At 36.0% G+C, this 27296-nt stretch overlaps 3 protein-coding genes across 3 annotated transcripts in view; 1 reads left to right on the forward strand and 2 right to left on the reverse strand.

Moving 5' to 3' along the window:
* Positions 1–67: 67 nt before the first annotated feature.
* Positions 68–6078, reverse strand: LOC111411502 (carbon catabolite repressor protein 4 homolog 1-like). Its single transcript, XM_023042028.1, has 13 exons — positions 6030–6078; positions 5260–5292; positions 5089–5171; positions 4954–5028; positions 4649–4797; positions 3732–4485; positions 2915–3001; positions 2755–2838; positions 2590–2676; positions 2404–2490; positions 591–644; positions 414–505; positions 68–305 (listed from the first exon to the last, which is right to left on the reverse strand). The coding sequence occupies exons 1-13, from the start codon at positions 6076–6078 to the stop codon at positions 170–172; spliced, it is 1770 nt and encodes a 589-aa protein (XP_022897796.1). The 3' UTR covers positions 68–169.
* An 877-nt stretch (positions 6079–6955) lies between these two features.
* LOC111410772 (phosphomannomutase-like) lies at positions 6956–10828 on the forward strand. The gene is made up of 11 exons (XM_023041295.1): positions 6956–7369; positions 7584–7628; positions 7744–7810; positions 8359–8435; positions 8916–8951; positions 9280–9335; positions 9409–9508; positions 9599–9694; positions 9809–9898; positions 10038–10089; positions 10419–10828. Exons 1-11 carry the CDS (start codon positions 7274–7276, stop codon positions 10487–10489), a joined length of 786 nt encoding a protein of 261 aa, XP_022897063.1. The 5' UTR covers positions 6956–7273; the 3' UTR covers positions 10490–10828.
* Positions 10829–23417: 12589 nt separating this feature from the next.
* LOC111411503 (putative threonine aspartase) overlaps positions 23418–27296 on the reverse strand; it is an 8489-nt gene continuing 4610 nt past the window's right edge. The window contains exons 5-10 of the mRNA XM_023042029.1: positions 25971–26142; positions 25639–25725; positions 24768–24937; positions 24487–24607; positions 24298–24402; positions 23418–23790 (exon numbers count right to left, since the gene is read on the reverse strand). Of these exons, the coding sequence (XP_022897797.1) occupies positions 23710–23790; positions 24298–24402; positions 24487–24607; positions 24768–24937; positions 25639–25725; positions 25971–26142 (736 nt within the window). The 3' untranslated portion in view covers positions 23418–23709. The remainder of the gene's footprint in view (positions 23791–24297; positions 24403–24486; positions 24608–24767; positions 24938–25638; positions 25726–25970; positions 26143–27296) is intronic.

Here is a 27296-nt window from a genome sequence, read left to right on the forward strand (position 1 = left end):
TGCTTGGTTTAAATGCTCTAGTGTGTGGGTATGCATATAGGGACCGTTTAACATACCAGTATTTTTGACAAAGGTATCTTATAAATGATCCCAACTCTTAAATTAAATTGATCTAATGTTGTAGATCTAACTTAGGGAAAAAAGTTAATTAAAAGAAACAAAAACCTAATCATATTCTTCGGCCCGCCACCCCCTCCACCCCACCACTACACCACCGGCACCGCCTTAAATTGCTTTTCGCAAATTGTGCCAGATCTGGATGCAGTGGATCAACTTTCCCCATGGCAAGGAGGGAATGAGGAGCACTGCATTTTAGGATTGAACCAAATAAGTAACAAAAGCAAGTTTAGATTACAATGAACATATACGAGTCTCAAAAGCAACCATGCAACAAAAGGTGAACAGCAACACACCTTCCAGGAACAGAGTTGAAATCCCCACACACCAACATGGGAATGTCTGCACTGGCAGCAATTTTTTCCAATCCTTTCAATAGTGTATGAACCTGATATGAGACAAATAGAGACTTCAAAATCTAAACTTTACTGGAGTTAACAACATATTCAAAGAAAAGATCTAGTGGAAAAGACCTGCCAAAGCTTCACATCCTTCAAATCTTGATGCATATTTACATGAGTGTTTGCCTGTGTTCAGACAAGTAAGAAAAATACTGGTCATTAAATGCTCAAGGACTAGTGTAGAAACTAAACAAGAATGAGGATACAAACAAAATTTGCACACTCGTGTAGAAGCAGAAGTTACTAATGAATCACATCTTAGTTGAAGAAAAGATGGATACACCAATAGAGAATTATAGGAAATAATCCCTAGAAAGTCTACAAAGCTGAAAGCGAAACAAACACTGCAAGAAATGATCTATTCACTCACTCACTCATTAACAAGTTAACGATGGTGTCCAGCACAAGTAACCAACAAAGAGGACATTGGAGAACTAATGCACAAGTAGTCTATAGATATGTGTTCTTCTCAATAAACAGACAAAATGTTGAAACCTCAGCTATAACTACACTAGTACAAGGATTAAAAGGAAATGAACTTTGATATTCAGCAAAATATACTATGCAGATCAATAGTGAATCTAAAATGGCACATTAGCATATTTCTGCCTCCTTTTGTTATGTGAGCTTGTCTTCCACACTTGCTTAACATGTAATCAGCCTGAGGAAAAAACATTGTATAAATATCCCAATTAGAGAGCCCATCTTAAGGCTCGCCTCAGAGCACAAAAAACAAAAAAATGCTTCAAGCCACCGATTGCGAGGTACTTTTTTGGAGGCCCACACCTCAGTGCATTGAATGTGTGACATGTGCTCCTTAACTCTCCAAACTTAATTACTTTTCTTTAAATGCGAGCAGACAACATTAAAAGTTCTGATTGACCTGCTCTGATAGTAGCCCACTGCCCCACTATTCCAAAAACATTTGAAAATTGTGTTTTCAAATTGACCCACCTTAGAATCACGTATTACTAAAATATTAAAAGTTGTGTTTCTTATAACCTCACTTCGGGAATAATTCATTGCATCACTAACTAAAGTAATGTTACTTTGAAAAAAATTCTTTTGTTATTTTTCCACACTTATATTTTTTCTACAATGAATTTTTAAGATTCTTTATGATATATTATGCACTTTTTTGCATCTTAATATATATATTTTTTGACATCTTTTTATTTTACAACGAGGCTTCTGCCTCGAAGCTCACACCTCGCCTCATGGATCCAATGAACCCTTTTTAAACACGGAGGGGCAGTATTGGAACACCATTACTCCCTCATAGCTCATAAGCAATCCCCCATTTCCTTTCATTGGCATTGCCGGATGAAAAGGAAAGGCTGCTCACACTGCCCAATCATGACTCCTTCCTTTTCCAGATCATAAAATCTTGGCACTAATAAACATCCAATCCTGACATACATTTGCTGTCAGATACACTTAAGATGGGCAATCAATTTGGCCGTGCCTCTACACTTGACATTTTCCTTCAGACCAGAACGCCTTCCTAAAGCCCTATATGTCTTTATTCCATCATTCCCTAGCCATCCACGAGAAGCCTAATGTACTAAACTCATAGCAGAAAGGCAAGAATAATAAAAAAGAGCCACAAAGTTATCCAGTGAGTTTTCTCATTTATTTTCTGACTTGTAGTGATATTTCTTTTCAAGATGGAGACAGAGGTCATCCTAATTCAGTATTAGACAACATGTGTTGAAGAGTCAAGCCCAAGAAATACAGATCCGTGAGTGGCCATGAATCAGTAACACATATGCGTAATATGTGGGCAAACATCATAATAAAAGAAAGAAGGCAAGAAGGAATCAGCTGTGCAATAGATGGCGTTGACATCAAAAACAAATATTCGCAATTATTGCCAATATCTTACCACACAAACAAGCTGGCGTTTCCCAGGGTTATCGACACCAAGGTTGCTGAATTTGGCCTCTAGAACAACAATTAACGCAACATTATCCTATATGAAAAAGGGGTCAGAAATTTCCATATGAAAAGTAAGAGGAAAAACTGTAAGGTCCAGGGGAAGAAAGAGGAGCTTTTGAAAACATAACATTACCTTTACCAATCTATTTAGGGCAGTATTTTTCTGAGCACTTGGAACCACAGCATCAGTCAGAGATTGTGCAGCTTTGTTAAATTCAACCTACACAAAAGATATTAGCATATCTATGATTAAAACAACAAGAACGGATTAACACAATACACAGGCCACGCTTCCCACCTCATATTTTTTGACATGTGAAAATTTATCCCGGCGGAAGAAGGTAGCACAACCATCAATACTGTTGATATCTCCACTATAAACCTGCAAACAGCAATAGAATCATATCTTAGTTACAAAACAGTTTTCAAAAGATGGGTTGATAGATGGTTTGACAAACCTCTGCAGTTTTCTTTTTAAACAGAGCTTGATAGCCATGTTTGTCCAGCTCAGGTGCAAAGAACTCATCGAAGTGATCACTTTGAACCTGCGGACGAAAGGTCCAAAACATCAAGCATCAACTTATATATCATTTTAATATGGATGACAGGCAAAATTTTCGAAGACAAATATTCTCTTAGTAGTGCCAAAATAATACTCCAGCAGACTAACTAACTTGAAGGAGAAGTCATTTCTACATAGAAGAAAATTGACTCCACCCATGAAGATGGGGAAGAAAAGATGGCAAAGAACTTCTGGAAAATAATTATTTAACTAAAGCTTAAGCAAAGACATGTCAAGAAATATTTGGTTGTCTTTTAGTACATGAGAGTAGAAGTGCAATCTTATATTTTGTATAAGAAAGATAGGAAATGCATCCTTCACCTTCATTCCTAATGTGAAAATGACTACTCAACTAGAACAGAATGGCTTAACAAGAATGGTAACATTCAAAATCATGTGGATGCTATAATGTTTAAAGCATCTTTTGAAATAAAAAAAGTTCCTTAACTACGGAAAAAAAAGGAAGGTAAAAAAGCATGCCATTTATATCATCAAACAGGCAAATGCCTAACAAAAGATTGAAGATTTTAGAATATAACCAGGTTAAATGTCTATTCAGTCAACAGATGCCACATTTCTTCTTAAGTTCCACATTCTTCCATCAAAACATTTCTAGTGTTCCACATACGATAGCACCAATACTTAAATCTATCATAAAATGTATTTCTAAAGCTTCAGTAAAGTAAAAGGGAGTTTCTCATGCTATATTGTACCTCTTGAAGACAAACAATGTCAGCACGGTAGCCAACTATTTCTCTCAATAGATTTTGCCTACGATATGCCCAAGAAAGAGCCCAAGGAGGGCAATAGCTGTATAATTCAATTGTGGCATATACTTCTGATAAAATGTTGTATGAGAGCACCGTAAATGTTCCTACAGATGAAATACGACCATCCATATCTAAATGAGCTGGCGCATCAATGCCACTCACTGGAATCAAGCGACGGTAACTGGGAGATGGAGCTGGAATCACACGGGAAGTCATTATTGTACTTGAATGTGCCACAGCTGATTTTGTCTCAGCATCTACCACAACACACTCAAACTTAAGAACGTGACCAATATCATCAGCTGTAGGTGTATATGTCTTTGAGCGTCCAACTTCAAACATTGTTTCGCTACCACTCTGAATTGCAGCAGGATACAAAGTTGTGCTATTCCCCAAGCTGGAACTTGACTGTGATGCAGACAAGCTCGTATTGACCACAGCAGCTCCTGTATTACCTTGACCATTAATGCGTGCAAAAACTTCTTCCTCCTCATTTCCATTTTCATTCACAGCACTAGCAGCACGCTCATGAAGAAGACGATGATGTTGCCATGCATCTGAAAAACACTTGGACGAGCAATGGTAACTTTTAGAAACAGGTATTTTGGCTTTAACACATCCAATACACTGTAATGTAGCTTGTTCTGATGGGTGTACACTACAGACTGCAACCTTTTTATCACTTTGTACGCGATACCTGCATATTTATATGTACGTCAAGATACTATTCACGAACCACCACGCATAAAAGATGGACACAATTGATTCTATAACCAATCTGTACCAAACCTCACAAAACTTGACCATTTATGAATACAACTGGGTAAAATATAAGTGATAGTAAAAATGATTTATCGTACCTAATGAGGCAGATGGAAGAACAGCATTCAAGACATTTAGTGGCAGAATTTTCTTTGAAGCTAAAGACGTAGTTGGCAGAGTGCAAAGTCACAGAGAGAAATGAAATAGCAATTATCCATTTCCAGTAAATCCCTGATATAATGAGTCTATTTTAAGCCACTATCTTCAAATCCCCATTAACTATTGAAGCCACTAAAGATTTTATACTAGGAAATAATTACTTATTATACTCCAGCAGAGTATGAAACATTGCACTGAGAAATAGCTAATACAATAGTAGCGCATTAATCTTTTATATGCAGACCATTATGTTGTATTTAAACACTGGGACAGATAGAAGTCCAAAAGCATAATTATGAAACATTGCACTGAGAAATAGCTAACACAATAGTAGCATGTTAATCTTTTATATGCAGACGATTATGTTTTATTTAAACACTGGGACATATAGAAGTCCAAAAGCATAATTATGAAAGTACAAAAACCAAATGCACATTCCAGGAACATAAAACAAGATATTAACTGCAGATATTGAGACAAGGCACAAATTATCTCCAAACACCAGGAAAAACCGACAAGGTAAAATTAGTCAGCACCAGCCATAACTGACGAGGCAACGCCTGTTGATTGAGAGCATGGAAAACTGCAGTAAAAAAAAAAAAAAAAAAAAAAAAAAAAATTGAAAAAGAAATTTTTCTTCTTCTTAAAATGCTTCCTTTAAATTTACAAATTTGAAAGAAGCAATTTACTAATACAACCCTTTTAAAGATATTTCAAACCTTCCTTTAAATTTACAAATTTCCAAAAATATTTCAATTGATGACCTCTTCAAAGGATTATCAAAATATGAAGAACTTGGTGCTTCTTCTTCTCAAAATACTAAAAATACAACCCTTTCAAACTTTGTTTTCAAAAAGCCTGACCAAAATAAACAAGATCCAGAACAATTCAAACTTCAAAAAAGCCATTCAAAGTTCTTAAAAACATCCTCAAATAAATCTCCTCACAAAAGCAGCATGTGATCCAATTTTTGAGATGGAAACATCTTGGATCAATAGAATCCAAATAAAATTGATTTTTCAAAAATAAACATTCAAAGGGTGTTGTCATATGAAGACTGTGGACAACAACTATGGAATGAGAAACGAATGCGCCTTTCTACAAGTGAATCATTCGAATCTCATTTCAATTATTTTGATTACAAGGATTCCTAATATAATTTTTTTATTTTAGACCAGTGACTCATTCTTAGTTTATTTTTTTCAATCAAAATTCCAATCCAAAATTTTCAAACTTGGTTCGAATGTTTTGGAATTGAAGAGAAGATTTTACCTAGTCTCACTCTTCAACGATTCGAAAACTTTCAAAAAGAGGCCAAACCTTTTTTAAAGCCCCACGAAAATCTTTTGTTTAGATTTGAAAGTCTCATGGATTCTTTACTGAGATTTATTCGTTTTTCAAGGTGCAAACTCTGAATATTTTGCTACAAAATATTATTCATAGATTTAAAATCAAATGGCGGTCAAAATTCTGTGAAACAAATTGTTGTCCAAAAACAATACACTCATGGATTCAAGAACGAGGGAATATTGGTGTTCCCAAAAAATCTCAACGAAAGATCCGGGGAAAAATGCAGATTTTCTCACGGAAAAATCAAAATTAATGGCAATGTTCAATTAATACAAAACATCCGAAGAACTTGCTATAATTTCAGAAAAAATTGCTTCTTTAGCTGAAGCAGCATCAAAGAAATCAAAATTCTTTCAAGAAGAATCTTCTCAATTAGGAACAATATCAGACCATGCATATAGCAACGAGGACATGTGTCATAGACTAGATATTAATGAATTAATTAATCAAGAGACATAGAAGAACTTAAAATGATTATATGGACCCAGTTATTTGAATGAATTACAAAAATATCGAACTGTGCCACCTGATAAAGTATTTCTACCAACTTTCAAGAAAAAGTAGCTTTAGTAAAGTCACTTTAATAAAGTTGATACAAATTTTCAACAAAGCATGGGGAAATTCTAAAAGAATATGGGATACAAAGACAAAAGTAAAGGAAGATTTTCAAAAGATGATAATGGCTCAAGATTCTTTCATCAAAATAAAGAAACTGGAGCTCAGGATTTTAAGTATTTAAGAAGATCAAGACTTCAAGATCTAGGAGAGCAGATTTAGCGGGAGATAAACTAGCCTCAAGATAATTTGAGAAACCCTTGTATTCTTTAATTTTCAATCTTGTATTTTTATTTCAATCTTGTAACATCAATTTTTATATTTCAGTAAAATGATTTCTTATTTTCAACATTTGTCTATTTTCACTTCTACTCTATATTCTTTGGGCATATTTTGGTATCAGAGCCATAAGAGAGTGAGGTGAGATTATATATATAGTCTTTTTGGGATTTCAATTTAGCAGTTATTTAAGGTGCATTGCAGGATTTCCTGGATAATTGGTGTTCAACTTTTATGTGGTATATTTATTGGGTATAAGTAATTAAAAAATGTGTTTTTTTGTTATACCGGGGTAGTTATGGTTATGTGTGCAACTGTTCTTGTTGAATTCGTGGCAGGCCGGCAGCTACTGCCATTTATTTATATTATTCCAATCCTACATGTATCCAATGGTGAATTGGACGGCTCTAACTGAAGAATGCGTTGTGATCATAATTGGAATTGGGTTCTTGTGCAAATCTCAACTTCTGATCACAGTAAAGCAATATTACTAATTGATGGATGATGTTTGTTGTATCCTTAACTCTCACGGATGATTTCTCTAAATATGATCCTATAATCTGCATCTGTAGCATAATCAGTCCTGTTAATTTTTTTTATTATTATTATTATTTTATTATTTTTTTGTGTACATATTAACACGAGCTTTTGACCTGTCTATCCTCAATGTTTTCAACTTAATTGTGGCAGGCGGCTACTCCTAAGATGTTGGAATTCTTGAGGGAGCTCAGAAATGTACTCTTACGTATCCTATTTTTCTTTTTCTTGTCATAGATCTTCTCAATGAAGAGTAATTTTATGAGGCTTACAAAAAAATAAGATGATATAAGCTACAGATTTTCCTTGGCAGGTTATGACAATTGGTTTAGTTGGAGGTTCTGACCTTGTTAAGATATCAGAGCAGTTTGGAAAATCAGGTCTACTCCGACTTCATTCTGATTTCAAATGCTCAATTAATTTATTTAATGAATCTGGATCTTGGAAGAATGAGTTTTATGATACATAACATTTGTTTTCTTAGTATGATGACCTATTTCCTATAATTTTTTGGTGTTACGGATGTTATTTGTTATTTATGGTCCTACTTGTTTAAATACCAAAGGTATTCTATAAATTGCGCCAACCTTAAAAAGAAATAAGAAAAGAACATGCGAGTGAGGAGCCTATCTGAAAGGTTATGTCATTTCGATACGAAATAAAGATGAATATATAATTTTTTGGATTTGAGAAAACTCGTTCATAAGTATAGAATATGTTTGGACAACTTCCTGTATTATCACGCTTTAAGCTGTCTGTGTCTAGCCTTATTTATTGTACAATTTTTGAAAGTGGTTACTTCTGTTTCTTTTTCGTTTGAAGAAGTTTTGAAGGATGTAAAATTTGCTCTATGAGAGTTTTTAGATCAACATTACAGCTTCTGTAAGCTTAACTTTCTAAAGATAGTATTTTTTCTTTGTATGTGCAGTCATTAATGACTATGACTATGTGTTCGCTGAGAATGGCCTTGTGGCTTACAAAAATGGCACGGTAATCGGAACACAGGTATCATCTGAGACCCAAATCAGTTTGTAAAGTCCATGAAACAAAGATTTTGGAATATTTGTCCTGTCACTGCTTTTAGTGGAAAATCTTCTTTTTAATTGATATGTAACCAATAAGCTAAAGATAGAAGCTCCACAATGAGGGGGAGGAGGAAGACGTGAGTATAAGCCAAAAAAGAAGAGACCATTTTATTTTTTCTTACTTTGAGTATGAAATGGTGAAGGTGAGGAAAAATTCATATGTTCTACGGCCACAAACATGTTTTTGAAATTCAATTTGTTACATCTGTTTCTATGAAAGGTCAATACCTTCTCTTATTTTACATAGAGCATCTACTTTTAGCCTTAAAAATGGTTTCTTGTGCATATTCAGGGTACTGCATTGTAACAAAAATAGCCTTTGATTCTTTCCCTTCTATTGTAATACTATTCTTGCATAGCTACATTTTGTAGTTTGACTGGTTCATCTGTCTTCATGCAGAGCTTAAAATCATTTCTTGGGGAAGAAAAGCTCAAGGTAAGAAGAACCATCGTTGATCGATTAAAAAATTATTGATTTGGAATAATGCAACCTGCTTGCAATATCAGAATATTCTTTAACTCCATAACTGGTCGTACAGATGTTTGATGCCTGAGAAGCGGAAAGATTAAATGTGAATATTAAAAACGTATATCTTGAAGGAATAAGTTATTTCATGGCACAGAGGGTTTTTGTGATTGTTTTGTTTGTCCTTCACCCTAAATTTGGGTTAATTGATGGTAGGAAATTTATACATTGTGTCTAACATGCACTTTTTAATGTGTTTTAGCAATTATCATGTAATGAATTTTAAATGATGATGCAGGAATTCATTAATTTTACACTGCACTACATTGCTGACTTGGATATCCCGATTAAAAGGTGAGGAAAAAAAGGAACTGAATAGCTGTTCTTCACTTATGTTGGATCTTAGATACAATTTTTTCTCTTTTAGGGGAACATTTATTGAATTTCGAAGTGGGATGCTCAATGTATCACCAATTGGAAGAAACTGCAGTCAGGAAGAGCGAGATGAATTTGAGAAGTATGACAAGGTATCAAATCTCTGGGCACCGATGTAAAATATCAGTTTCAGTGTTCCTAATTTTCTTCTGATTTGCTTAGACTCTACTAAATGTCTCCAGTTTCATAATATACGCCCGAAAATGGTGTCAGTTCTCCGTGAAAAGTTTGCACACTTTAACCTAACTTTTTCCATTGGAGGCCAAATCAGTTTTGATGTGAGTAATTTTGTACTTTCCTATTCTAACTGGTTTTATTTTTTATTTATTTCTTTTTAAAGATTGAAACAAATTAAATTTATTGAAATTCTATTTGGAAAACATTTGGGACAGGTTTTCCCTCGGGGCTGGGATAAGACATATTGTTTGAGATACCTTGGTGATTTTCATGAAATCCACTTCTTTGGAGACAAGACGTACAAGGTTCTTTAACTGATCCACAATGCTTGGAAACTTTCTTATAGTTCTCCCAAACTATTGATTAATTATGGTCTTCTTTGGAACTTGCTGGACTCTGGGCCAACTAAAGGATGCTTTTGCTTATTTCTTTTTCCCTGAACAGGGAAGAAATGACTTTGAGATATACGATTCTGAGAGAACCGTGGGTCACACAGGTCAGCTTTATTTGTTTTTCCTATTAGTTAACTAATATCAAATGGAAATGAGTTTTGGAAGGTAGCTCTGGATGCATTTATATAGCTATGACCAAAATGCTGGCATTGTGAATGTGTCACCAGTAATGATAAATAGAAGTAGTTGTTTACTTCTTTGACGAAGGAATTTGTAAAAACTAGGATTGGTATTTGCTGCAAGGAGAAAGAAATTTATAGGTTAAATGTCAAAATGTATATGCTTATGAACCATAGGGAAACCTTCATTTGTATTCAGCTGGTTTTATTGAAATTTCTGAACAGTATGACCTGATTCTTTCATTTGTTATCAGTTACTTGCCCTGAGGATACAGTCAACCAGTGTACTACTCTCTTCCTTAGCAAGCCAGACGGACAAGCCTGATCTTGTCGTGTATCGTTTCAGCATTCAATTGTATTTCATTGTAATTGTACACTTCATCAATAAACTAGAAAAGGAGATTTAGTCCCTGGGCACACGAGGCAGCAGGCTAAATCTTTCGAAAGACGAGCAAGATGAGGGGCTTTAAGCTTCTTGTAGCTTTCAGTTTGTGTGCCATTTGTAATTTTAACACGTCTTTAAAGCATAGTTCAAATAACATATGCAGACATCTTTCGTACTACGTCCTCAACTGCTTTGCTGAATTGACGTTCCTTATTGTGATAATAATTCAGGGTTTCAGATATTTAAATAAATAATATTTGTTGGTGTTCTATTACTTTAGCAGCTTTTCTTTTATGGATTACCTAGTTATTGAGCAGATACTTTGTGATTAAGTTACAAAAATGAACGTGTATTACCTTTATAATTCGTTTTTACTTCATGAGAAAATTTGTTTGGAGACGAGCTATAAAATTCTTGAGATGAGTTACTTGATGCCAACCTTTAAATTTAAGAATTTATATGGGAGTAATTTAAGATTGCTTGCTTAGATATGCTTATTATGATGTTTAACTGAACTGCGTGCGAACTTTTATGCCACACTATGTGCTTAATAATGTTAAGGTTTAAGTTCTAATATTTATGTGATTGATTGTTGTATTTGGATTTTTATGTTCTATATGTTAAAGTGGAGTCACATGCACAAGGCCTTAATGTTAAATTTTCTAAACCAAATTGTATTTGCGACAAGCTTAGAGTGATTTGTGCTTCTAGTGCTCATTTATGTGGTTGAATTATTTCGATTAAAGAAAATGCATCATTTATGGAGTTAAGGTATCCACTTTGTATCTATAGGCCAATAAAAGTATGCAGGTCTAATTTAAGTAATATTAATGGTATAGTCCACAGATTTAAGTAGGAGAAAATAGCATGTTAGTGAACGAAAATTACGACTTAACACGTTAATGTTCCCGGCTTGTTTGTACACCTTTTTGGGACGAAGGTTCGCCCATTTAAGCAACAAGGTTCTTTAAGATATTTATATTGTGACCTTTGTGCCTTTGGCACGAGATTCTAAATATAGAATTGTACCAGCATTACTTCTGGAGAGGGTCCAAACCGGGGAGGGCGGGGGGGGGGGGGGGATTGAACTGAATGCACCATATGCATAAGTTTTAGTTCATGATAGTGACGAGTTCTCTTTATAATGATTTGCATGCGTCTTTTTCATGATTATTAGTTCATGGCATGTACAAGTTTATTATCATGGTGTATTCATGTACCTATTTAAACTGTTATTGTAATATGTTGTTAATCCCGACCTTGTGTAGTTTTATGGAGATGGGAGAATCTACAAATAAATGAAAACGAGGTTTATTTTCTGATGTCTTTTCCTCAAATTTAATTAAGTCATTCATTTCGCAACTATATTTAGTACCCCACTTACTCATTTTACGTAAAATCAATTATGAAGTCATGGTGACAACTTAAGATAATTTAAAAAGGTTATACTTCTTAATAAAAAGTGAGTATTTTGTCGATGTAGGATGTTGAAATTGTTCTTACACTTATACATTAGGCCCCACTTTGGATTTCACTAAAATGAAAAATGTGTTTTGAAATATTATTTTTTAGAAAATGTGTCATTAAAAAAAATAAAAAATAAAAAAATTTTGAGTTTACTTATAATATTATTTTATCGGATAATGTATAGTTAAAAATTAATTCTAAGAAAATGTAACCAAAAAGAGGGCCAGATTAACCTACTCCAATTTGCCTATGATTCCAAATTGCAATTTAAAAGAGGGATCTATGCATAATGATATGGTACTTTTAAATTTGACTCAATCAAAGGTTCAAAATTCCACTTTGACTTCGAAAATCTTGAATATTATCACATTGGCCTCTTGTATGGTAAAAGACAAAGATGCCCTTAAATGTATTATATAATTACAAAACAAAGTATTGTTGAAAGGACTTTATTACCCTTTTAGTTAATAATTGAAAATCAAATACTTCTTCACTCATAAAACTTCAAAACGAGCTTCCAACATAGAAAAAACTCTCATCTTTCATCTGCTTGAACCTCAAAATCTCAAAAAACTTTCGAACGCTGAAGTCGAAATTTTTTTTCATATCAATTACTTCAAATCGGTAAATATATTTACATATGTTTAATTTCGTTTTCAATAAATTAGTATACGTTTGAATAAAGAAATTTTGTTTCGACCTAGTAATAGTTAGTATTAATTTTTTTAACAGATCTTACCTATCAAAAAATTTTTTTTGAACAGATCTACAATTTTTTTCTTTAGAACCGTAAAAGAAAAAATTCATACATAAAACAGACAAACAGTCGGTTGTTACAGTCGACTGTCGGCTATTAAATAGTCGACAGCTAGCTGTTGGTTGTTGGCTATAACGGCCGACTGTTACAGCCCACAATCGGCTGTTAAATAATCAAACAGTCAATTTTTGTGTTTCTATTTCCACAAAAATCGATTGTTAAAGATGTTAATTAATTAATTAATTTTTGTTGGCACTGATTTTTTTTTATAATTAATAAATGAAGTTGATTAAATAAATAAACGTATGAATTTTTTTGTTGTAAGTTAATTAAAAAAATTCTGTTTCCTCATACAGATATGATAGTCCTCGTCTGTTATTTCGGTGATTTCGAATTAAATGAAAATAATCGGTGGGAATGGAGATGGAAGAGTGACATAAGTGGTTGTATTGCAATTCTCATAACATAGAGTACATCATATTCAGAAGTGTACCACGATTTGTAAAATAAGTTGAATGTCGATCAATCTCAATACGATATGCAATTGAGATATCTATTCAACGGTTATGGAAATTCATCCATTTCGATTCCACCGATATTCGTTACTAATGATGTTGAATTGAATTATCTATTAAAATTGAATAAAATGTATCGGACTCCAACTGTTCTTGGTGTGACTTTAGTTAAGAAGGATGTTGTCGAAGGTGAATGCGAAGATTCAGATAGAGCGGATAATAATGACTGAGGTTTTTGGGAGACAGTGGAGATAGTTCCTATGGATGATGTGGTTATTCCTGAGGCAATTGCTCCTAATCGTGATGTCGCTGTTACGCACAAAATTTCGTCGACAGTTGAAGACAATGAGAATATAAATGATTTTATAAATGAGAATCTGATTACTTTATCTCGATAGAGACATGAGCTGGGTGGAAGCTCAGAGGTATGAACAAGTGGACCGTCTTCCAATTCTTCCCGTGTGGCTCCTGATGATGAGGACTTGTATGTCGAGCAACTATTTGAAACTAAGAAAGATTTAGAGGAAGCTGTGCACCGACTGACATTAAAATATAACTTTGAGTTCAAGGTAAAGAAATCAAACAAGTCATTGCTGACAGTTGCCTGCGTCGACGACAGTTGTAATTGGCGCTTGAGAGCAACGAAAATGGACACGAATGAGTGCTTCGTAATTCACAAGTATTCACTGGAACATACTTGCGAAGTGGTAATTCATCGAAACGATCACAGGCAAGTTCGAGCATGGTTTATTGGTCGACAGATAATGCACAAGTATAAGGACCCACGGACGATCTACAGACCTTCGGATATCATTAACGACGTCCGTCGAGAGTATGGAGTGGTCATAAGCTACCAGAAAGCCTGGAAGACCAAAGAATGTGCGTTAGAGGATTTAATGGGACCAGCTGAGGAGAGCTATGCTAAATTGGCCAGGTATTGTCATAACATGGGGACAACTAATCCTGAGACGACATTTTTTATTGAGACAGGGGGCGATAATTTTTTTAAGTATTTTTTCATGGCTCTCGGACAATGTACTCGGGGTTTTCGAAATACAATGCGACCCGTAATTCTAGTTGATGGTACAACTTTGAAAGCTAAATATCAAGGCAAATTAATTATTGCATATGTTAAAACGCCAACATCCAAATTTACCTTATTACATTCGGCATAGTTGACAAAGAGAATGATCTGTCCATGCGTTGGTTCTTTTCTAAACTGAGGGAAGTGATCGGGGAAGTCGAAAACTTTGCCTTTGTAACCGATCAGGGACAGCCTATAATAAACGGTATCACTGAAGTTTTTTTCGGGCACATCACGGGTATTGCATGTACCATATACAAGGTAATTTGAAGACTAGGTATTGGGGTAAAGGCATCGTTTCATTGTTCAGGAGAGCAGCCGAAGCTTACAGTGCTGAAGAGTATAATAAGTTTATGATCGAGATAGGAAGTAAATCATTACCGACGTTGGATTATCTCTCGAACATGGGGATCGGACATTGGGCTCGGTCATGCTTTTTAGGACGTCGATACAATATGATGACGTTGAATAATGCAGAGTCTTTCAATGTATTGTTTAAGAAGGATCGAGAGTTACCAATTCTCGCAATGATTGAGAACATTCGTAACAAGCTGCAACAGTGATTTCATGACCGACGTGCGGCATCACAGAGTTGCATTAGCGTGTTGGCCCCAACTCAAGAGGAGAAACTCTTTAAGGCGGCAGAGGTTGCGAAGAAGTTGAATGTGGAAGTACTAGATGAGTTTCGTTTCTTCGTGCAATGTGCACATAATACGGTATATATGGTGGACTTGACTGATAACACATGTACTTGTACAAGATTTCAATTAGAGAGTTTTCCATGTGAGCGAGAACGTTATGCTCTTTGTATTATATGATTGAGTCTTGGAGAACAGCATATGCTGAGACTATATTTCCTCTATCGAATGAAGTCGAGTGGGAAGTTCCCGAGCACATTCTCCTATTTGATACTTTGTTACCACCAGCAATTGAACCGCGTGGTCCTGGACGTCCAAGGACATCTAAAATACCATCTACCGAAAAGTTTCCTCAATCGCGTAGGTGTGGCAGGTACAGAGTCATAGGGTATAATCGACAATTTTGTAGTAGTCAAATTCTCCTAAATGACAATTAGACAGGTACGTTAAATGAATAATATTTCCGTTTACTTAACACTGTTCAATATTTTTTTTCATAAATGTTCAATATTTATTCTAATAAATGTTATTTATAATGATTCATATGAAAAAAATAGTTCCATACTCGGCATGTGTAAAAATAACAAAAAATTAATTTACAAAAAAATAATTAAATTTTCAATTTGAATGTTATATATATTGAACAAAAATTTACAATTATTTCATAATCACAAAAAATAATTAAATTTACAATTCGAATATTACATATATTTAATACAAATTTATGGGTCATCATTAAATTCGAACAAATTACAAGCTAACTTCTTTCTCCATTTCTATATCCACGATTGGTTGATTCCATCAACATTATATCCTACACTTAAAAATTCAACGTACTTAATGGCAAATATGCTGCAGTTGCCACTACAATTGAACAAGAATGGATTAGTTCAGTACCGTGTAGTTAAAAACTAAATCTGAAAGATGAGAACAACAAAGTTCAAACACTTACCTTCTGGACTGTCGCGCTGTCGTCGTGTTCCGAACGATCCGTAGTTTGTCCCGTATAGTCATCCCCGCTCGTCTGGCCATCATAGGAACAATTACAGCTACGGACTCCAGGTTTTGCTCGAGCTGGCCTTGTGTCAAATATGAATGATCTGGGTCGTACACATATATAGTCGTGTCAGCAAAAATAATCTCCAGTGTAATATAGTGATTATTGATGCACGCTGGAATGTACATATGTGTACAATCCTCTCATGATTTTCCCACGTCACTCGGCGATATCCTATGACCCACTCGAGCATATATTCTAACACAAAGTACTCGTTACCCATAAGTTGGAGCGACTGATATTCTATGATAATGGCACGCAGAAACTCGATGTTTAATATGACTCGACTATGGACGTCAAATGATTTTGGATGTGTTTGAGCTTGATCTTGCAGCAAGTCCATGGCTAGGTCGATGTGTTGCATCAAGAAACATAAAAAAAGTATGAGTTATTCGTTTAATAGACACAAAGTGACGTATACATAAAAAAAACATGAAATGAATAGTTCACTTACATCGTCGGCGAGCCAAGCTCCCGAGGTGGTGATATCTTGTAAGTGTCTGAGACCGTCCTTTGACCTATCGTGCGGCTAACTCTGAAAAAGACAGGAAAAAGTTAAAATAAGCATAGACGAATTAGTATATAGTGCTTTATTAAAATCATACAATACTTACCTGGGGATAATTCTCCTCCACTCCGTCTTGAACGCTTTCCACTTGGCGTTGTCCACCTCCCTTAATAAGTCTGGGTTCATCCCATCAATGAGCATCCTCCTCTTGGCCTCAGCCGTGAAGGGGAAACAATATATTGTGACGGCACTCTCAACCTCTTGCCAACAACCTACTCCGTCTCATTAACAGCATGTCTCTTACCCTCAATCACGATGGGTGTCCTCTCGATCTCCAAGGCCACCTCCTCTGTCGCCACCTTCTCCGCCCCTCCCATCGGGGCCTCCCCTTCCGTCGCCACCTTCTTCGCACCTCCCCACCCTCTCCGTCGTCCCCTCTTTCATCCCCTTCGGGTCCACCCCCCTCCATAGACAACTACAATGATTCTAATGTCTCAGTACATCAAAAATGTGGGTGACCCCCCTCTTTATCACCATCTCTGCCACCATCTCAATCATCATCTCCGCCATCCCCTCTGTATCCCCATCGCCTGCCAACTAAATCTCCTCTAAGTGCCGCTACCGTATCCTGAAGGTCGACAACGCAAGATCGTAGCATTCCAACATCATGGGATAGATTGTCAATCCTCCCTGTCAACTCTCGTCCCATATCGTCGACCCTCCCTCTCAGATAGTCGACCTTCCCTGTCAGATCGTCGACCCTCCCTGTCAACTCTCGTCCCAGATCATCGACCCTCTCCGTCAACTCTAGTCGTAGCGTGCCGACCTCCTCCGCTATAAATCCAATCAGACGGGCATACAAATCATCACTATGTGTAGGAGATAAACGGGGGAGGTGTCTGGACAAGAGAGAAAGAGATACCCTCGACGGTGGCGATGCCAATGGCGACGGTGATGCCCTCAGCAAAGGTGATACCAATGGCGGTGACGATGCTTTTGACGGAGGTGATGCCAATGGTGGCAGTGATACCCTCAACGGAGGTGATCATCGATCAGTTGGACCGCCCTCCTACATAAATAACAACATTAAAAATTATTCAATAAATTTATACAAAATGATATTCGATAAATTATATCTAATTCATATACCTAATCTCGGTCCAAGCTTGGATCAGACAACTCCTCGTCTTGGGTGTGCGAAACACCTAAATCCTGCATAAGACCCTGCTCTTCCATCGACGGCGTCAACTCAGGTATGACTTCAAGCTGACATATTGACATTTCAATTAGTTAACGATCATGTAAACAGATTTTAAACTACGTATTATATAAATCACAAATGCATAATTCTTATCTGAGGAGGGTCGATAATTGTTTCCCAGTGAGACATTTGTCTGCTCGCGATGATCTCCAATGATGCATCCGAGGGTATCGTGTCTCCCCTCGCTTCGCAAAGGGGGGCCCCAGTGCAGGGACTGTCTCATACACCCAAATCTGCAACACATACACTTATTATGCATAAATGTAATATATTAAAACTTTAACTTTGATTATATTAAACATTTACTTGCACTGCTAAGGGCAATCTATATGTATCGTATTTACGCATTGACCCCTGGGCCTCGGTGTGATCTGGTAAAGACATGTATGGTGTCTTCGTGGCATCTCGGCCCCATGAATAGTTGTTGAACGCATCGATGTCGTCAACAACTTGCAAATGAAAAATGTCGATGACGGTCTTCTTGTGATGACACCTCATCACACTCTCGAGGATGTAGACCAGCCTAAGCTTCAATCTATCTAGCATCTGGCCGCACCCTCTGATTGCGATATCAACTCGGGTAAAAGCACCGACCCATGTCCCTGGAAGTACCTCTCGTACAGCCTATTGATTCTTTCAATGGCTGCATCGTCGCCCGTAATCCTCAGTCCAGTGATCAAGCTAAACTCATACATCGAGAAAACTGATGACCTTGCCCCTGAGGTCGAAGTGCAGGGAATCGCCGTCGACTGGCCTCAGAAACTGACATAGAAGTGTATCGATGATCTGTCCTGAGTACTGCACCTCTCGCATCTGGTATAGTGGCCATAAGAAGGACTGTCGTAGCATATCTCCTTGCTGATCATCGAGCAGCTCCATCATAGCAGTAAAACTCTCAAAGCTACTGTTCCAAGTAGCTTTCCCCGCCATCCGTTTCAACTCCCCATCTAAATAATACTCCATCCTGCAAAAATTCAAATGTTAGAACATTAAACAAGAGATAATAAAATGACGCATAATCTCAAAAAATCAAGGGAACCGATTCTAAATACCATACTATACGCAAGATATTGACGCTAATAACAAAATAAATTCAATACAAATGTAAACAATAATTAATTAAATTAAAATACAAATTAATGAGATTTTCAACAAAAGGAAATTATTAATATTTAAAGAATAAAAAAATTAAAAATTAAAGATTAAATATATTTTCAAAAAAAATTAAAGAATATAAATATTTTTTAAATATTTTTTAAAAAATTAAAGAATATAAATATTAAATAAATAAATAACATAATTATTATTTAATCAAATTAAAATTATAAAGAAAATTAATCTTGTATATTACATTTGGAAAATGTATTTACAAAAAAAAAAATTTAAATAAATACATTTTAAAAAAATTAAAGTATAGTATTATTTAAATAAATTAGGAAACAAAAATCAAAGATTATTTTATAAAAAAAAAAAGGAACAAAATAAATTGTTAATTTCAGATAATATTCAATTATTAAATTACATAAATAAAAGAAAATTATAAAAAAATAAATAATTAATAATTAAATGTTAACAGTCGACGTTTTTCCCCCCTTCCTCTCTTCGCCGAAAATCGTCATTTTTGACAATGAGAGGTCCAAAAAATTCACATTAGCACCAGACAATCTAACTAATCATGCTAGTATTAAACTGAATAAATGTAAAAAAATTCAATTCATTAAAAACAAAAATTACAAATTTGTGCGAGAAAACTAACCGAAATAGTTTCGCCCGGTGGTAGATAGTGGTGGTTGATCAAAGTCGTGGCGTTGGTCGGCCGGTGGTTGATCGGATTGTTTCTGTGGCAACTCCTCCATTGATTTTCTTTTGGATCGGTCGGTTAGGCTTCGAACACAGTTTGTAATGTAGAAGGGTAAAATCGCTCTTTTGTATGTAAAGTTATTTTTTAACTAATTTTTTTTTTAATTGACTTAAACTTTCAAAGGCCAATATTAAAATTTGTTACAGTCGTTGAGTCATTTCTGTGTATTTCCTCATATAGATATGGTTGTTTTAACAACGGAGAACGATATACTCTATGTCGCGCGAAGTAGGCGATTCTTTGTCGTCGTGCACATTGGCGCAGGATACCACTCGCCGTCGAATGAGAAAGCCCTCCGCAATGTCATGAAAGCCGCTGCTTCCATTCTCCGAAAGGTCCTCTACTTCTCTATTAACACGCATAATTTTCTTTTTTCCAATGTTAAATGAAAAGAAAACAACTTTCTCCAGTCAAATTAGTTGTAGCAATCCCGATAAATGATTTGTTTTTGTTTTTTGGTCTTGGTTCAGGGTTCAAGTCGATTTATAGATTCTGATGCAACGGCAATTCAAGTTTTGGAGGTAATCATTTGTGTGGGTATATTTAGGTTGTGTAATTTTATTTTAATTAATCACGCATGAGCATTGAATTTGTATCTTTTGAGGACAAATATTTTCTTACAGGATTGTTGACCTCCGAAAATGACGTCAACGGATGTCTAACCCACTCGCATCCACGTGAGCAAATTCTAGTACGTTTGGATAGTTGATTTGATCGGACGGTAGAATGGACGCAGAATATGCTCATTCGGCACGAGACTAAGTAGTTCAGAAGTCAGCGAAGTGACCGAAAAGCTCTCACACGGACAGTGATAATCTCACCAAAACACGATTACAACTTTTGCAAGTAAATGATAAAAGAGAGCAAAATAGGAATACAATCAAATGGCAAGAGACATATGAAGTTGTATTTATTTTCCTCTTCAAAATGTACCAAAAATTCATGTACCCGTTCCTTATTCTTCTTCCCGAGTTTTATGGAGTTGTATTTATTTTCCTCTTCAAAAAGTACCAAAAATTTATGTACCCGTTCCTTATTCTTCTTCCCGAGTTTTCTCTCTTTTTTCTCTATATTTGTTGTTTTTCTCCCTCTATTGGCACCATCAATAGTGCCTTTGATTTTTATTTGCCGAAAAATTCCTTTTTTCAAGGACATTTTCAGATGCTTCCGTGGCACCCTGGCATTGCTGTTCTTTCATATTTTGGTTGCTTTTTTTGTTGCTTTATAGAGAAGATGTCGGAAAATTATCTTTATCCAATGGCTTTTTGGAATGGATTGAGAAACATGGTTATTGTACAGATTTCCACAGATGGAGCTAATCTGTTGACCTACAAAAATAAAGTCAACGGATGCCCGACCTCGTCCCCTCTACACCTGCACACGGAGCACCCCATTAGGAGACAGGCCGCCAACCGAGAAAAAGGTCCGACGATCATTTTCACTCTGACTGTCAAGTCAATGGCCAGACGGAAATATATATATATAGTGCAATAGTCGGGAGAGAGGGAATTTGGTCAAGGTTCAGAACATCATCTTACCTGAAAATTGAATGAATTCTCATATATATAGACAAATGAAATGGGCCAAGTGCTTTAATGGGCCTAAATCCAAGCCCAACCTGAGGTGATTTTATAAGGTGGAAATTACAAAAACACAGGTGTTTCAACTTCTGAGTGCAAAAATCAGGTACAAAGTTGTTTTAATCAAAATTCAGGTATTGAATTAATAATTGAATTTTATACCCACCTAATCCCATACAAACCCTATCATTTTTGATATCTCGTCTCTCTCTCTCTACACTCTCTCACAGTACCCATCGTCGACGGTGTATCCTATCAGTTTTCTTCCATCTTTTCTACTCCTTTCTCTTCATATCTCGTCTCTCTCTATCATCTATCACAGATGCCCGTTGCCGTTGAGAAGCACCCACAGCCGAAGACACTGTCGAGCCCAACTTCGAGGCCCCGTGTTGATGTGAGAATCAAGCACCATCGATGAAGCCGGTGCGTTCCACCTTCTCTCCTCTTTATTGCAACCGAGAGAAACACTGTACAGGATCTGGTACATTGCACGACTTTGCCTGTGCTGTTTGATGAGCAACGTTGCAAGATTTGGCTGTGCCATACTGTTCGAACTTCGATCTAGTGGCTTCGAATTTTGGGGGTGGTGTAAGGTGGAGGCGGGTTGCGATTGTGTGTGGTGTATTCGATGACGGTACAGTGGTGGTGGTGGTGGTGGTGCAGTGTATCTCGTCTCTCTCTATCATCTGTCATAGATGCCTGTCGCCGTTGAGGAGCACTCGCAGCCGAAGACACCGTCGAGCCCAGCTTCGAGGCCCCGCGTTGATGTGATATTCGAGCACTGTCGATGAAGCCGGTGCATTCCACTTTCTCTCCTCCTCTCTATTGCAACCGAGAGAAACACTGTGCAGGATCTGGTACATTGCGCGACTCTGACTGTGCTGTTTGATGAGCAGCGTTTCAGGATTTGGCTGTGCCGTACTGTTCAAACTTCGATCTGTGGCTCCAAATTTTGGGGATGGTGTAAGGTGGAGGCAGGTTGCGATTGTGTGTGGTGTATTCGATGACAGTGTGGTGGTGGTGGGGGTGCAGTGGATCTAGGTCGAAGACAGGCGATAGTAGTTACAACTGGAGTGATCTGTTTGTGGTTGTATGTGGCTATGGTAGTGTTGCAAAATGGTGTCGGCAACAATTACGGTGGTGGCGGCGATGGCAGTGGATCTTGTAGTGGTAGTTGTGGTGATTTTTGTTGGCAATGTGTTGGATCTAGTGGTGGCGACATTATTGGTGGTGGTGGTGGTGACAATTTGGTTTCTCTGTGACCAAGAATTGGTGATGGATTGGGTTCTGCAGTGGAGTATTTGGTATATGTGATCAACGATTTGACATGTGACCTTAAAATTTGACAATCTTGATTAAAAAATTAATTTGTGACCTCAACGATTTGGTCTATGACCTTGAAATTTGATAATCCGTGACTTAAAAAACCTGTGACCGCTAAAATTTTTGATCTGTGACCTCGAAATAATTTGTGACCTCGAAATAATTTGTAACCTATGAAAATTTTTATATATGACCAATGAATAAATCTGTGACTAATTAATTTGATGATATATAACCAGTAAGTAAATTTGTGACTATTAATTGTTTAACTGTGACTTTAATATATTTATTTAATAAATATTTTTAATTAATTAAATACAAACTTGAATTTTAATTTTTCAAACTTCTTACCTGATTTTTGAAATGGTGTAAAGAATACACTTGAAATATGAATTTTTCTATTTTATAAGCATTGTTATGAATACCTCCAAAAGCACTTCAACAAGACCTCTTAGGGCCTCAGCAACATTTTTGAAGGCACCTCATCTGGCCTCTTGAGAGCCTCAATTGGACCAGTTGACATCCTTGAAGGCACGTCGGCAAGCACTTTGGCAACTCGGATTACCTTTTGGAGTGCCTCGACTGAGCTTGGGAGGCACCTTAGCTGACCCCTTGAGAGCCTCAACTGATTTACAGTTATGTATTATTGTGGAGCCTCCGTATGGCATTTCATATTTGACAAGCAACAACGATGATCCTTGCACGAATGCGGGGAGAGGATCAAATTTGATTGAGGATGGTCACGTAGAATGTGATGCAAGTATAATGCATGGAGCATTCGGCGCGGTTGTTTTGGAATTGAAATGACATCTCAATATGTTAATACGCTGACAGTTCAAATTTCGATCAACACAGCACAATCATTTTCTGTTTCTTATTTGGGCAAGAAAAACTCCCCAGGCGTACAAATAATAAAATCTTTTAGATAGCATATTTTCAATCTCAATCCCAGAAGAACGATAATTTCATCCGCCAGCAAAAACCAAAAACTGGAGGCATTTGTGATAACCACATTAATCTGTTTTCAACGAAAGCCAATAACCTAAGCTACTAGATTAATTCGTGCTGCAAACTGACCTGCTCCCGTTTGTTTTTGTAGTCTTGAAACTCTAAGCCACAAGATTAATTCGTTCTGCAAACTGATCGGCTCCAGTTTGTTTTTGTAGTCTTGTACTCCGTAGAATAGACGCCTGTGAAATAAATGCAAATTTTGTTCATGTACTCAAAATAAAAGAAATAAACGCGAATAACATAATGTATTTTGTCTTCAGTTTAATGGACATTAGAAAGAGGTCACTCAGTTATCAACAAGGTCATACAAAATTATTAATAAACCATAATATCAAACTCGGGGGAAAATTATATTTCTGTACTTTGAATTGTGATACTGTAACTGTAAGCACATGCCCCCACCCCCAGGCAAAGAAGTACATAAAAACAGAGAGACATCAACCACCCTAACCTCATCCCACATGGGTTCCGCTAATATCAAACTCTCTCCAACCCATACCATATTACTTTATAACTTGGTGAAGTCTACCTTGAACTTTAATTTCTTGCATACAAGTATTTCTTAAAAGAAAATGACAGAAATTTCTAAGAGACAACTAGTCCAAGTCCTCACCCAGTTTCATCGGTCTGAAAAAAAAAACATCCATTTTCTTATTTTCTTTAGTAAACAGATGTGACTGTGATACCTTTGGCCGCCCCATAGAGCTTCCAAAATAACCAATTCCAAAAGATGAGGAAGTATAGACAGCCGCAATCTCAACAGCTTCTAGCTTAGCTGAACTACCAGGAACCTATGCAACCAAGGACATTGTGAATTGAAGAAGTTTTAGAAAATAAAATTTGATATCTGATAATTTTTTAAGTCAGTACCACACCCTTTCAGGAGCTTCAGCTTGCACTAGTAAAATTCCAGCACTTCTATCAGTGTTACATTGGTCATTTTCACGAACAGAGAGCAAAACCTTTGTACAAGCTGAGGCTGGACCAGCCTGAGACCTGTGACAAAGATATATATCAAGGTTCATATCGCATGTAAATGCACAATATATCTAATAGTTCAGGTTTCCAGGCACAAAAATCAACAAATGTCAAATGCTGAATAGCTTCCTTAAGTATAAAAATAACTGCTCGTAATGACTCAATCACAGGGACATACAATGCTGATGATACACAGCATTCACGAGAAGCAAATCCTTTCATTAGGTACTCTCCAGCACCACTTACGCAGCAACCAACGATAAAAGGAGCTGCAAAAGGCCCTTTTGATGATGCCCAACAACCGGAACCATACATTGCGGCTAATCCGACACGTCCACTTACCTGTAAAAATAGTTAAGGTTTGTTTGAAATGTTAAACACATTTCCTAATCCATGATCTTAAATAATCTTGACTGCATGTGAATTGCTCTTCAACCATAAGCAGTATTCCAAGTCAAAAAGAAGATAACAGAATCTAAATAAAATTACAGTTTCTTCACTAGAGTTCGTCACAGGAAAAGAAACTAGGAGCTAGAATCAAAGCACAAATCGTTTTGGCTATAAGAGCAAAAATAACTAATGGACACCAAGCTGGAAAAGAAAATTAAACATTTATGAGCACTATAGAGAGAAGATGCATAGCTATAAAATATGAAGCATTATATGACTACAGTTCGAGGAACATGTTCCAATTACCGAAATCAACATAAAGCGAACAGATAAGAGGATATTTAGCATCAAATTTGAAACTTAAGCATGGGTCAGCCTGTGGGCCAGGGACACTGCTGCCATTTAGGATGGCCAATGCCAATTAGTTTTTTATTCTTTTCTACATTTTAACACATAAAAAAGATATATCCTGACTACCTCCCCAAATCAAAAGTCAGACTATGTTCTTTAATCTTACTCCAGTTACATCATGCATCAACCCTAAGGTCTAACTGACATTCAAAGTCACAAGCACCTTTTTCAGGTTGAAGTTTCTCCACGTATTGAACCAATTCCAAGAACTGAACAAAGGTTTACATTTACTTGTAAAACATAAGTACCAAGAAAACCACAGCCCCATAGGCAACTAATGAAGTAATTTCTCGGCTTATCAGCAAAATTTTACGTTTATCTTCTGCTAACCTTGCCTGCTATAGTCAGTTAACAGATTCATGAAAGGGTGCTCAGATTTTACTGTCTTGGGATAACTTTTTATCTGATATGGAGTATTCAACTATCAATAAGCCTCTTACTCATGGACCAGAGTTCTCTTCACTAAGCATATTCATTGGCCAATTTAAGAATTCAATACCTAGATCACTGGAAAATTTCTTTTGCTAACCATTTTAGGAAAATGTTACTTTGTTTGTGCACAAATTTAGAATATAGAAACATGGAACAGAGTCGATGTGCACCATAAATAGATGGTNGGCTTTCTCATTCGACGGCGAGTGGTATCCCGCGCCAACATGCACGGCGACGAAGAATCTAGGGTTCTGATCGCCTGCTTCGCTCGACATAGTGTAAATCGTTCTCCGTTGTTAAAAGTCAAAACAACCAAATGTCTATATACATTGCAATTTAGAATTATAGGCAAATTGGAGTGGGATTAATCTGGCCCTCTTTTAGGCTACATTTTTTCAAAATTATTTTTTAACTATACATTCTGCGACAAAATAACATTACAAGTAAATCCAAAAAATTTCTTATTTTTAACTACACATTCTATGAAAAATTAATAACCCATTTTCCATTTTAGTGAAATACAAACTAGGCCTAATGTATAAGTGTAAGAATGATTTCAACATCCTACATTGGCAAAATACTCAATATTTAAACTTGTTTTCTACAATCCCTTCTTATTCAGAACGATAACCTTTTTAAATTATCTTAAGTTGTCACCTTGACTTCGTGTTTGATTTTACTTAAATTAAATAAGTGTGTATGGAATATAGTTACAAAACGAATGACTTAATTAAATATGAGGAAAAGACATTCAAAGATAAACCTTGTTTTCATTTATTTGTAGTTTCTTCCATCTCCATAGAACTACACAAGGTCGGGATTAACAACATATTACAATAACATTTTGAATAGGTGCACAAATAATAAACTTGTACATGCCATGAACTAAAAATCGTGAACAAGATGCATGTAGGGTTGGGCTCGGCTCGGCCCTTAATGCCACGAACTCGGCTCGTGCTCGTGGCGAGCCGAGCTCGTGGCTCGTTTTCAACGAGTCGAGCTCGGGCTCGGCTCATTGAAATTGAGCGAGCTCGGCTCGGCCCACGAGCTCGTGGCTCGTCCGAGCTTGTAGGTCGAGTCGAGCTTCGGCTCATGGGCTTGTCTATTTTTATATATATAAAATAAAGAATAGAGTTTTAAAAATAAAAAGTGTTAAAAAATATAAATAATTTAACGAAAACAAATTTTTTTTTATTTATATCATATTGTAATTTGTAATACTTTTTATAAGGTATAAAATATTTATATAATGAAAACGAATTATTTTTTGAAATACATTTACAAAAAATATTTTTTTTATTTCTTTTTAAAGTTAATAAAGAATAGAGTTTTAAAAATAAAAAGTGTTAAAAAATAAAAATAATTTAACGAGAACAAGTTTTTATTTTTTTTATTTATATCATATTGTAATTTGTAATACTTTTTATAAAGTATAAAATATTTATATAATGAAAACGAATTATTTTTTGAAATA

This window comes from Olea europaea, chromosome 15, assembly GCF_002742605.1.
Source record: "Olea europaea var. sylvestris chromosome 15, O_europaea_v1, whole genome shotgun sequence".
NCBI classification, from domain to species: domain Eukaryota; kingdom Viridiplantae; phylum Streptophyta; class Magnoliopsida; order Lamiales; family Oleaceae; genus Olea; species Olea europaea.

Coding starts and splice junctions, on each gene's coding strand:
- LOC111411502 (XM_023042028.1), bottom strand. CDS start 6,078: ATGAGACTTTCAAATCTAAACAAAAGATTTTCGTGGGGCTTTAAAAAA. Junction 2,839..2,914: donor TTAAAAAGAAAACTGCAGAG/GTTTGTCAAACC, acceptor TGCTGTTTGCAG/GTTTATAGTGGAGATATCAA. Junction 506..590: donor AGGATGTGAAGCTTTGGCAG/GTCTTTTCCACT, acceptor GTCTCATATCAG/GTTCATACACTATTGAAAGG.
- LOC111410772 (XM_023041295.1), top strand. CDS start 7,274: ATGTATCCAATGGTGAATTGGACGGCTCTAACTGAAGAATGCGTTGTG. Junction 7,629..7,743: donor TCTTGAGGGAGCTCAGAAAT/GTACTCTTACGT, acceptor TTTCCTTGGCAG/GTTATGACAATTGGTTTAGT. Junction 8,952..9,279: donor TTGGGGAAGAAAAGCTCAAG/GTAAGAAGAACC, acceptor ATGATGATGCAG/GAATTCATTAATTTTACACT.